The 12,812-nt window shown below is 38.8% G+C and overlaps 1 protein-coding gene across 2 annotated transcripts in view; it reads left to right on the top strand.

Moving 5' to 3' along the window:
* The window catches only part of il1rapl1a (interleukin 1 receptor accessory protein-like 1a), a 650,628-nt gene that overhangs the window by 264,426 nt on the left and 373,390 nt on the right, over positions 1–12,812 (top strand). For both annotated transcript variants that reach the window (XM_061879367.1, XM_061879366.1), the window contains exon 3: positions 9,678–9,963. In XM_061879367.1, the coding sequence (XP_061735351.1) occupies positions 9,678–9,963 (286 nt within the window). The remainder of the gene's footprint in view (positions 1–9,677; positions 9,964–12,812) is intronic.

Raw genomic sequence — 12,812 nt, 5'->3', positions numbered from 1 at the left:
AGAATATCAATACAAAATGCCAAGACAGAATAAACTCCCTGCTGCTGCAGGAACAGAGATAGTCTATAGGTCCGTAAGATACATAGATATCTAATGTATTCATAAATGTTTTATGTAGAATATATGCATGTATATACATATATACATGCATATGTTTTTTTCCCCTTCTCTGGGATTATATTCCCAGTATTGATCTTGGACGTCTGGTCACTTATAGCATATACAAATATTCTGTTACTGTTAAGCAAACTATGAATAATAAAACACACCAAAACATGTGTCCTTTTATCATAGTTACACGTATGACGAAAATCAGTGGTGTTTAGTGGGGTAAGATTAATTAAATGCGCCGACTGTTCATCTCTCCTGCCAAATTAATTGCACTGAGTGGAGCGGATCACCACTCCAAGATGGCGGCCGCGTGTCTCGTCTTCTCAGCACCAGTAGCAAAAGTGCTCTATACCGCGTCTACTTATAAGATGACTATGGTTATAATGTTAGCAGTGAGTTTACAGCCTCACTCATTTAACTACACAGCAAATAAAAGTCACATTACTCAGCCAATAAACTTTAGATTACAATAAAAATTTACCCTTCTTTGTGCATCTTCAAATGTCGAACGAAATTGGAAGTTGTTGCGTCTACATATTCGAACTGCATGTTTTGCATACGGCAATTCCTTTTTCGTTGACCAAGTCGTAGTTCTTATACCCGAACGAAACCAACTTTGGCATATTTTTTTTTCTCAATGGCGCTTTGTTTGAGAATTATTCTTCCCTGGTTTTCCTGCAATTTGATTGGATGAGTGTTGTGGGACCAAAACAACAGTACTAATTTGATTGGCTGTTGTACTGAGAGCATACAAGCTGACGGGAACAACACGCAGACAGACACAAGTACAAAATGAAAGATACGGAGCGCTCCTGAATAACTTTTTAATCTTTGGGTTTCGGGGAAAGTAGCAAGTCATGTCAAGTCAAAAGGCTCAAGTCCAAGTCAAGTCACGAGTCATTGATGTTAAAGTCTAAGTCGAGTTGCAAGTCTTTTTAAATGTGGTCAAGTCGAGTCTAAAGTCATCAAATGTATGACTCGAGGCCACGTCATGTGACTCGAGTCGACACCTCTGGTGAATGGCATGGCAGACAATGACAGGATGACGTTTCACATCAAAGAAGTTAAAGTTAAAGTACCAATGATTGTCACACACACCATTCAAGAAGGCTCTTAGGATTTTTCAGAGAAAGTACTATGGAAAACAGAATTGACCAAACAGTGATGTAACGTGTTATAATTCTACTGTAGACTGAACAGTGAGTAAGAAGCCAACCAACGGCTTTATAGAGTTCCCTGACCTAAAGCATGTGCGTTCAAAAAAGAAGACATGCATTGAAACGTGACTGTGATTGGATACTCACATGTCACTCCCAAGTATCCGGTCACAATTTGTAATTTACGAAAGCAGAAAGTGGCACCGGAGCCAAACCCGGCCAGCGGAGAAATCAGCGGTACTCACATTTTTAACCAACAAAGAAGCAGAACAAAACATTGATTAGGTGGCAGGTATATATTTAAATGATAAATGGGTTGTACTTGTATAGCGCTTTTCTACCTTCAAGGTACTCAAAGCGCTTTGACACTACTTCCACATTTAACCATTCACACACACATTCACACACTGATGGAGGGAGCTGCCATGCAAGGCGCCAACCAGCACCCATCAGGAGCAAGGGTGAAGTGTCTTGCTCAGGACACAACGGACGTGACGAGGTTGGTTCTAGGTGGGATTTGAACCAGTGACCCTCGGGTTGCGCACGGCCACTTTTCGGCATTTCAAGGAGGAGTTCTTGTGAGAGGAGGTCGGCCGACCCCAGAAACGAGTTAAGCTGTCCTGGCGTTAAACTGGTTGGCCTGCTATTTCCACTCGAATCAACTACCTACGAGTTGTACCAATGGCTTATACGGCATCAAATTGCCGTTACAAATTGTGACTTCAAATATATTTTTTCACATTCTGTATTTTTTACGAATATTTTAGTTTTGACAGTACCACTTCTGATGCGGCATGGTTGATTTTTAAATGCGCCAAAAATATCCCATTTTGTACATTAGTAACAAATTGAGGTGATTTAATGCAAAATAGTGCGCAAGTGTGTTTCTGTATAATATTGTTGAAGCCGTGGTCATTTGGTGACATAAATGGTTGAGTTTTTAGAGGTTTTTATTGAAGTTGAACTTAGGAGGACATCACTGATGGCCTAGGTGGGAAACATACGGCCCACCACTAATACATGGTATACATTTACCAAAAGTGCTTTGTGTGGTTTCACCATTGTATTCTGACGATGTAGTCAGTAAGTTCCTTCGTTTTCGCTATCCTCCTGTTGTGGGTCTGGCAACAAGACTGGGACTGGCTCGTACATGAACATGCATCCTGCACTGTTGCCATGTCTAATACAAAGCAGTGTATAGTTTGAACCTAATCAGTCAGTAGACTCGCTGTGGAAGTGCTAAAACTACAAAAATAATGGCGGGGGGAAGACTGTCGTAAATAAAACTGCCCACAAAACAACACATCCTGAAGAGATGGTCAGAAAGCGGCTTTAAAACTGTCTGTAAAACATTAATCCAGGGAACATTTTGACCAAAGAGCCACCATTACGTGTTATGTAGACCACAAGGAAATGCTTTAAATGTAGAAAAATAATCATAATACGACCCCTTTAACATACCATGTAAGGAGATGCTCATTAAAAAGAAACCCAAGTAATACTTGAACTGTAGACCCGACCAATGACTGCTTGAAAAGTGAGAGAGATGGCGGACAACGACGTGAGAGATTCTCTATACTGAAGACTGTAGGGCCTGAGAAACAGGCCTTTTGTTGACTGATGAAAACCGAACAATCCAGATGAACAATATTGGTCTCTTAAAACCGGTTTGCAGAATTGTTAAAACAGAATTGAGCAAAGATCTGTTTCCCCACAACAAAACTGACACTAAACGTTGACGCACAGGCAAAAAAAAAGGTGATCAACAACACTGCTCCTACTAAAAGAGAATGTAAGTGTTAACCCTTTAATACCATTTTTATGTCTATTTGATGTATTGATCTAATATTGTTGATACTAGATGTATTATGATGAAAGTAGCCCATGTTTGAGAAGCCGACTACAGAATTAGTTCCAACAGATATAAGATGCGTTTAAATACAACATATACTCGCCTGTCAAATTTCCAAAGCCAATGTAGCCCCTGAGCCTTAAAGTTTGCCCATCCGTGGTACAAAGTTTCTATTGTTCGAGAAGGCTCTCAGGGATTCAAAGAGAAGCTCCTATATTTACCACTAGGTGATGGAATAGACCAATCAGGGGTGTGACATGTCATGATTGAACTTAGGAACCACCAATGATTGAACATTCAATTGGACTAAATAGCGATTTTATTGGACTTTGAGGAATTATTCAATCTTTTATATTGAATACTCAATGCAATCGTTATTATTGAAACATAGTTTTCTGGACTTTTTTTTTTTTTTCCGACTCCAGACTGAAATCTAACCTTTGGACCTAATATACTGTAAACATCAATCAATGAATTGGCTGATGGCCCATAAAGGCTCTGACTGGGCGGCCAAGGGTGGTTGGTTGCTTTGTTGGGTCTACTCCTGTCTCTGGCCATGCTCCCCCCTCCCCAGCAGACGATGGTGTAGAACACCGCAAAGGCGACCACAGTGTATATAGTTTTGTTTGTTGTTTTTAGTTGTTGTTGTTTTACGTTTGAGGCTATGTGTAGAAGTGGCTGGTTGCATCAGCTCTTCTCTTTTAATGTCTTTAATGTCCTTTATTTTCTTTGATGTTTCCCTCTTACACATTAATGTGTGCTATGGCTATGAATTTTTTTCTTTCCCTCGGCTGAAAGTTGGCTGACCCGTCAGCGATCCTGTTTTGTCTCCCTGTAATGTTTGTCTCATCTTGAATGGGATTGTGCTGAACATTTTAATTTCCCCTTGGGGATTGTTTGATTATTTCTGATTCTGATTCTGATAATAATTATTTTATAATGACTTATTTCAAGTAATTTCAGTGTGCATCTTTGTTTCCTCTATTGTTGTTGCATCATGTTAATAAGTGTGAGACTCGATCGCACACCCAGGTTGTGTGCGTGCGCTGCTGCTTGTATCTACACTGGAGGGGTCCTGCTCCTCATTATAAAGACTGATAATTACACTACAAAAATTCACACATTGCACCCTGATGATGCGTTCTGTTTTCCATCACATTCTCCTCATGGAGGCACACACACATTTGTGGCCAAGCCCACTGGTGATTAGCAGCTCCTGCGTAATTAGTCCGACAACTATTCATATAGGGAATGCATGCATGTGTGCACACATGACTTCCCCCATAATTAAGGGTATTAATTACCAGCATAGCTGTTCCTGTGAGAGTCTGTATCACTCACCGTCTGGGGTTCTTATGACTTTATCTTATCATCGCCCCCAACGGCTCAGAGTCTGCTTACAAGCTCCCACATAAACAGTACACCTGTCGGATGAGACACATGTGGGCTAAGATAGAGCTCCGTAGCTAGCTTGGGTATTGGAAGGGAATTGCCATTCCTTTGCGAGTAAGAATTCTAAATTCAAGGTTTGTGCATAATAAATTCTTAATAAATAAAGTACAAAACCAGTGAAATTGGCACGTTACTACGCAAATCGGAAATAAAAACAGAATACAATGATTTGCAAATCCTTTTCAACCTATATTCAATTGAATAGACTGCCAAGACAAGATACTTAACGTTTGAACTAGTAAACGTTGTTATTTGTTGAAAGTATTGGCTCATTTGGAATTTGATCCCTGCAACATGTTTTAAAAAAGCAGGCACAAGTGGCAAAAAGACTGAGAAAGTTGAGGAATGCTCATCAAACACTTATTTGGAACATCCCACAGGCGAACAGGCTAATTGGGAACAGGTGGGTGCCATGGTTGGGTATGAAAGCAGCTTCCATGAAATGCTCAGTCATTCACAAACAAGGATGGGGCGAGGGTCACCACTTTGTGAACAAATGCGTGAGCAAATTGTTTAAGAATAACATTTTTCAACCAGCTATTGCAAGGAATTTTGGGATATTCCCGTTCACGGGCCGTAATATCATCAAAAAGTTTCAGAGAATCTGGAGAAATCACTGCACTTAAGCAGCAAGGCTGAAAACCAACATTGAATGCCTGTGACCTTCGATCCCTCAGGCGTCAAAAACCGATATCAGTGGGTAAAGGATATCACCACAGGAACTCAGGAACACTTCAGAAAACCACTGTCAGTAACTAGAATTTGTCGCTACATCTGTAAATGCAAGTTAAAACTCTACTATGCAAAGTGAAAGCCATTTATCAACAACACCCAGAAATGCCACTGGCTTCACTGGGCCCGAGCTCATCTAAGATGGACTGATACAAAGTGGAAAATTGTTCTGTGGTCTGACAAGTCCACATTTCAAATTGTTTTTGGAAACTGTGGATGTTGTGTCCTCCGGAACAAAGAGGAAAATAATCATCCGGATTTTTACAGGCGCAAAGTCCAAATCCAGCATCTGTGATGGTATGGGGGTGTATTAGTGCCTAAGGCATGGGTAACTTACACATCTGTGAAGGCACCATTAATGCTGAAAGATTTTGGAGCAACACATGTTGCTATCCAAGCAACGTTATCATGGACGCCCCTGCTTATTTCAGCAAGACAATGCCAAGCCACTTGTTACAACAGTGTGGCTTCATAGTAAAAGAGTGCGGGTACTAGACTGGCATGCCTGTAGTCCACACCTGTCTCCCATTGAAAATGAAGCGTAAAATACCACAATGGAGACCCCGGGCTGTTGAACAACTTAACCTGTACATCATGCCAGAGTGGGACAGAATTTCACCTGAAAAGCTTCAAAAATGTCCCAAACATTTACTGAGTGTTGTTAAAAGGAAAACACATGTAACACAGTGGTAAAAAAAAGCCCCTATGCCAACTTGTTTGCAATGTGTTGCTGCCGTTAAATTCTAAGTTAATGATTATTTGCAAAAAAAAAAAAATGTTTCTCAGTTGGAACATTAAATATCATGCATTTGCAGTCTATTGAAAATTATTTTCATTTACAAATTACATAACGTGGCAACTTCACTGGTTTTGGGTTTTGTATTCATTCTTTTTTGACCCGGTTAGGCCATTTGGTTCATAAAAATAGCACGCATGCATTATGTAGAAAACCCAGGCCTACTCCGAGGAGCTTCCGCACCAATAGGGTGTCTCTTCATAGAAAGTTAAGCAGCCTCGCTTTGCCTTTTTATGAGCGTATTCCTGGTTAAATATCTTGCCTTGCACTTTTTTTTCCTCCTCTTTTCCGGGCTTTTGTGCATCCTCAGCACATAGAAGAGTCTGACATCATTTATGGAGCATTTTACCGTCGGCTCCCAGATGCAACAGAAGTTGTTGCCTTTGAATATTGCAGGAGTGTTGTCTGCAGGGGCCAAGATGGCACACACACACACACACACACGCACACACACACACACACACACACGCACGCACACACACAGACATGCTCTGAATACACAACATATGCAAGAGAGGGCAAATGGAGGAGTCACTCATGCAAACGTCGTAGAAAATAGCTTTGTTGATAATAATTTAGCACAAAATATGATGATATTCGCCACGAAATGTCATCGAGAAGCACGGTCCACAACCTTTTTGAGCTCGTGGACCGATAATTGGCCGGGAGTGGGGTACAAAAACAACTTCAATGTCATTGTAAAACTTTCCCGTTAACATTATTACAAAATGACGGGATAACGAACTCAACCCCCTCACACTCAACCCACAAGGGATTTAGCCAAATGACAAAAGTAAGTGGACACCTTAATTGCAATCACACTGCCAAAAAGAGCTGACGAAATACAAGATAAAAAGATAAAATTTATGGGAAAAAAATCTTAAAAACCAGTGAAGTTATTTGTCCATCTAGCTAGACCATTTTACTTGATAAGACCTCCTAAATCAAGATTTGTATATCTAGAAATTAGCAGAACTTTTAGGATAGAAATAAGTATTTTATTCTGAAAAAAAGCAGTATTCACCTTGCAATTTTTTAATGAAGCATGCTTGGGATTTTGCAGTACCTTTTAAACTCGATTATCTATGTGGGGAAAACCAACATATCTTGTTTAAATAGTTATTTTCTCAATTGTAACATTTTTAAACTGGAATAGACAAAATATTCATGCTAAAGTTAAGATTCCCTCCATGCTTGACACTGGAATTGGGGGTTAAATCACCAAAAATGATTCCTGGGCGCGGCCACCGCTGCTGCTCACTGTTCCCCTCACCTCCCAGGGGGTGATCAAGGGTGATGGGTCAAATGCAGAGAATAATTTTGCGACACCTCATGTGTGTGTGACAATGATGGGTACTTTAACTTTAACTTTAATTATGATGTATGTTAAATGACTGAAAATAAGTAAAAAAAAAAAAACAACTATAAAACTAGGGAAATGTCGAGAAAAAAAACATTTAAAATCTTGGCAAGTGGAAAATAATTTGCAGTGTATAATTGACGAACATCTCGTTTTTTTTGTGGAGGAACTCAGGTATTTTGAATTTGTTTCCTGGTGAAATAGATCAGTAGATCCACCCTTTTCTCTCCGTGTTTTAGCTTTTATGAAAAACAAAACAAAAATCCATGTAATATTTACTGTTTAATTAATTTTGGTAAAAGAGAGAACAAAGTTTCTGTTTTGGGATTTAAACTCGATTATCTATGTGGGTAAAACCAACATATCTTGTTTAAGTAGTTATTTTCTGGATTTTAACATTTTTAAACTAGGATAGACAAAATATTCATGCTAATATTAAGATTATGATGTCAATTAAATGACTGAAAATAAGTAAATGACCCTTAAAGGGAAATGTGGAAAAATAAAATTTTAAAACTTGGCAAGTGGAAAATAATTTGCAGTGTATAATTGACAAACCTCTCGTTTTTTGGGTAGGAGTGGGGGAACTCAGGTATTTTGAATTTGTTTCCTGGCGAAAGAAATTATTAGATCCACCCTTTTCCCTCCGTGTTTTAGCTGTTATGAAAAACAAAACAAAAATCCAAAAATGCCATGTAATATTTACTGTTTAATTAATTTTGGTAAAAGAGAGAGCAAGGTTTCTGTTTTGGGATTTAAACTCGATTATCTATGTGGGTAAAACCAACATTTTCTCAATTTTAACATTTTTAAACAAGGATAGAAAAAATATTCATGCTAAAATTAAGATTATGATGTCAATTAAATGACTGAAAATAAGTAAATTAACCTTAAAATTAGGGAAATGTGGAAAAATAACATTTTAAATCTTGGCAAGTTGAAAATAGTTTGCAGTGTATAATTGACAAACCTCTCGTTTTTTTTTTTTGTGGGGGGGGGGACTCAGGTATTTTGAATTTGTTTCCCGGCGACATAGATGATTTGATCCATTCTTTTCTCTCTGTGTTTTAGCTTTTATTGAAAAAAATCCAAAAAATGCCCTGTAATATTTCCTGTTTAACTTATTTTTTGTAAAAGAGAGAACAAGATTTCTGTTTTGGGATTTTGCAGTACCTTTAAACTCGATTATCTATGTAGGGGGAACCAACATATTTTGTTTAAATAGTTGTTTTCTCAATTTTAACATTTTCAAACTAGAATAGACAAAATATTCATGCTAAAATTATAGATTACGACGTCTATAATTAAATGACTGAAAGTAAGTAAATAACCCTTAAGATTGGGGATATGTTGAAAAATAACATTTGAAATTTTGGCAAGAGGAAAATAATTTGCAATGTATAATTGAAAAAAATTGTTTTTTGGGGGGAACTCAGGTATTTTTAATTTGTTTCCTGGCGATATAGATTAATATATTGACCCTTTTCTTTCCGTGTTTTAGCTTTTATGAAAAATAAACAAAACAATCCAAAAATGCCAATAATATATCCCGTTTAACTTGTTTTTTGTAAAAGAGAGAACAAGATTTCTGTTTTGGGATTTTGCAATACCTTTAAACTCGATTATCTATGTAGGGGGAACCAACATATTTTGTTTAAATAGTTGTTTTCTCAATTTTAACATTTTCAAACTAGAATAGACAAAATATTCATGCTAAAATTAAGATTACTATGTCAATAATTAAATGACTGAAAGTAAGTAAATAACCCTTAAAATTAGGGAAATGTTGAAAAATAACATTTAAAATCTTGGCAAGTGGAAAATTATTTGCGGTGTATAATTGAGAAACCTTGTTTTTTTTGTTTGTTTTTTTGGGAAACTCAGGTATTTTGAATTTGTTTCCTGCTGACATAGATAAATAGATCCACCCTTTTCTCTCCGTGTTTTAGCTTTTATGAAAAACAAAAAAAATCCTTATTTTGCCAGAGTAGCAAAGCCTCCTGTCCACTCGTCAATACTCGAGCAACATTGTGGTGGGTAAACTGAGGCCTTCGAAATAAAAGCACGCCAGCAAAATAACATTTTGTACATTTTGACGTGGTTAACATGCTTTTACATTTGACTGCCCCCTTATGATGGCTCATGATGCAAAGTGCAAACCGTGTTTGGTGGCAGTGAACCTGCTGATGAATCCTTTGTTGTTGTTTGCTCCACCAGTGGACGGCTGCACGGACTGGTCGGTGGACTACCTGAAGTACCAGGTGCTGCAGGGCGAGCCGGTGCGGCTAAAATGCGCCCTGTTCTACGGCTACATCCGGGCCAACTACAGCCAGGCTCAGAGCGTGGGCCTCAGCCTCATGTGGTACCGCAGCTCGGGCCTGGGCCACAGTGACTTCGAAGAGCCCATCTCCTTCGACGGCGTGCGCATGAGCAAGGAGGAGGACGCCATCTGGTTCCGACCCGCCGACCTCCAGGACGTGGGCCTCTACTCCTGCGTTTTACGGTAAGATAGTGTGGCGGCGGTTAAAGGGGAACATTATCACAATTTCAGAAGGGTTAAAACCAATAAAAATCAGTTCCCAGTGGCCTATTTTATTTTTCAAAGTTTTTTTTCTAAATTTTACCCATCACGCAATATCCCGAAAAACGGCTTCAAAGTGCTTGATTTTCACCATCGCTATATCCAGCCGTCCATTTTCCTGTGATGTCACTGCGTGAAGCCAATACAAACAAACATGGCGGTTAGAACAGAAAGGTATAGCGACATTAGCTCGGATTCAGACTCGGATTTCAGCGGTTTAAGCGGTCCAACAGATTATGCATGTATTGAAATGGATGGTTGGAGTGTGGAGGCAGATAGCGAAAACAAAATTGAAGAAACTGAAGCTATTGAGCCATATCACGACAGACAGCGGCAACGAGGACGAATTCGGCGATCGCCTTCTAACCAACAATTGCATCTTTTGACCACTGGTGCAACTTGAATCAGTAGATTGGTATGTGTTTGTTTGGCATTAAATGTGGGTGGAGGGAAAGGCTGGATGCAAATAGAGCTACAAATGAGGCAAAATTATTCAATATGTACATACAGCTAGCCTAAATAGCATGTTAGCATTGATTAGCTTGCATGCCGAGAGCAAATATGTCTGATTAGCTCATAAGTCAAAAACATCAACAAAACTCACCTTTGTGATTTCGTTGACTTTATCGTTGGAAATGCATCTGCTTTGAGTGTCGCAGGATATCCACACATCTCTGTGCCATCTCTGTCGTAGCATCGCTATCGTCTGTAAAGTGTGCAGAACAGATGAGGGACTTTCGCATCTTTTGACCACTGGTGCAACTTCAATCCGTTGATTGGTATGTGTTTGTTTGGCATTAAATGTGGGTGGAGGGAAAGGATGGATGCAAATATAGCTACAGATGAGGCATAATGATGCAATATGTACATACAGCTAGCCGAAATAGCATGTTAGCATCGATTAGCATGCCGTGACCATTGATATGTCTGATTAGCACACTCCACGTAAGTCAACTTGAATCCGTTCCTGTTCGTGTTGTTACACCCTCCGACAACACACCGACGAGGCATAATGTCTGCAAGGTACGGAAAACAGTCGAAAAAACGGAAAATAACAGAGCTAATTTGACTTGGTGTGTGTGTAATGTGTTTGAGAAAATGGCGGATTGCTTCCCGTTTTGACGTCACGGGTGAAAGGTCATTGCTCCGACAGCGAACAATTGAAAGGCGTTTCAATCGCCAAATTCACCCTTTTAGAGTTCGGAAATCGGTTAAAAAAACATTAGGCCTTTTTTCTACAACATCAAGGTATATATTGATGCTTACATAGGTCTGGTGATAATGTTCCCCTTTAAGGGTCGATCCATTTGTACAGTTAGACTTTTTACTGCTTATTTCAGCCTGCATTTCTCATTTGTTTTCTTAGATAATGGAAAAACTTTCGTTGTTATTTAACCTTTATTTATTCTTGTATACTACAGTCGTGATCAAAAAATTACATACACTTGTAAAGAACATGATGTCATGGCTGTCTTGAGTTTCCAAAAATTTCTGAAACTCTTATTTTTTTTGTGATAGAGTGATTGGAGCACATACTTGTTGGTTACAAAAAACATTCATGAAGTTTGGTTCTTTTATGAATTTATTACAGGTCTACTGAAAATGTAAGCAAATCTGCTGGGTCAAAAGTATACATAAACCAATGCTAATATTTGGCCCCTTGGCAAGTTTCACTGCAATAAGACGCTTTTGGTAGCCATCCACAAGCTTCTGGTTGCATTTTTGACCACTCCACTTTTCATAATTGGAGGAGCTCAGCTAAATTGGTTGGTCTTCTGACATGGACTTGTTTCTTCAGCATTGTCCACACGTTTAAGTCAGGACTTTGGGATGGCCTTTCTAAAACCTTCACTCTAGCCTGATTTGGCCATTATTTTATCACTTTTGACATGTGTTTGAGGTCCTTGTCCTGTTGGAACACCCAACTGCGACCAAGACCCAACCTACGGGTTGATGATTTTTGGTTGTCCTGAAGAATTTGGAAATAATCCTCCTTTTTCATTGATTCATTTACTCTCTGTAAAGCACCAGTTCCATTGGCAGCAAAACAAGCCCAGAGCGTAATACTACCACCACCATGCTTGATGGTAGGGTTGGTGTTCCTGGCACTAAAGATCTCACCTTTTCTCCTCCAAATATATTGCTGGGTATTGTGGTCAAACAGCTAAATTTTTGTTTCATCTGACATCACATGGATAAAAATAAGACCTTCTGGAGGAAAGTTCTGTGGTCGAATTAAAAAAGAATTAAGGTTTTATAATGGCCTTCCCAAAGTCCTGACGTTTGGACAATGCTGAAGAAACAAGTCCATGTCAGAAAACCAACAAATTTGGCTGAACTGCACCAATTTTGTCAAGAGGAGTGGTCAAAAATTCAACCAGAAGCTTGTGTATGGCTACCAAAAGCGCCTTATTGCAGTGAAACTTACCAAGGGACATGTAACCAAATATTAATATTGCTGTATGTATACTTTTGACCCAGCAGATTTGCTCACATTTTCAGTAGACCCATAATGAATTCATAAAAGAACCAAACTTCATGAATGTTTTTTTTTTTACCAACAAATATGTGCTCCAATCACTCTATCACAAAAGTATTTATTGGAAACTCAAGACAGCCATGAAATTATGTTCTTTACAAATGTATGTGAACTTTTGACCGCGACTGTATGTTCGAAGACTACAATACCTCCATTTTAACTAAAAAGGTATGATTTGTTTTAAACCTTTTCCAGTGGTTACTTAATTTTACACTTCACTAAAACTTTCACA

The sequence above is a fragment of the Nerophis ophidion genome, linkage group LG19, assembly GCF_033978795.1.
Source record: "Nerophis ophidion isolate RoL-2023_Sa linkage group LG19, RoL_Noph_v1.0, whole genome shotgun sequence".
Classification (NCBI taxonomy): domain Eukaryota; kingdom Metazoa; phylum Chordata; class Actinopteri; order Syngnathiformes; family Syngnathidae; genus Nerophis; species Nerophis ophidion.
The sequence above is the reverse complement of the archived record's forward strand: the minus strand, read 5'-3'. Positions and strand labels throughout refer to the sequence as shown.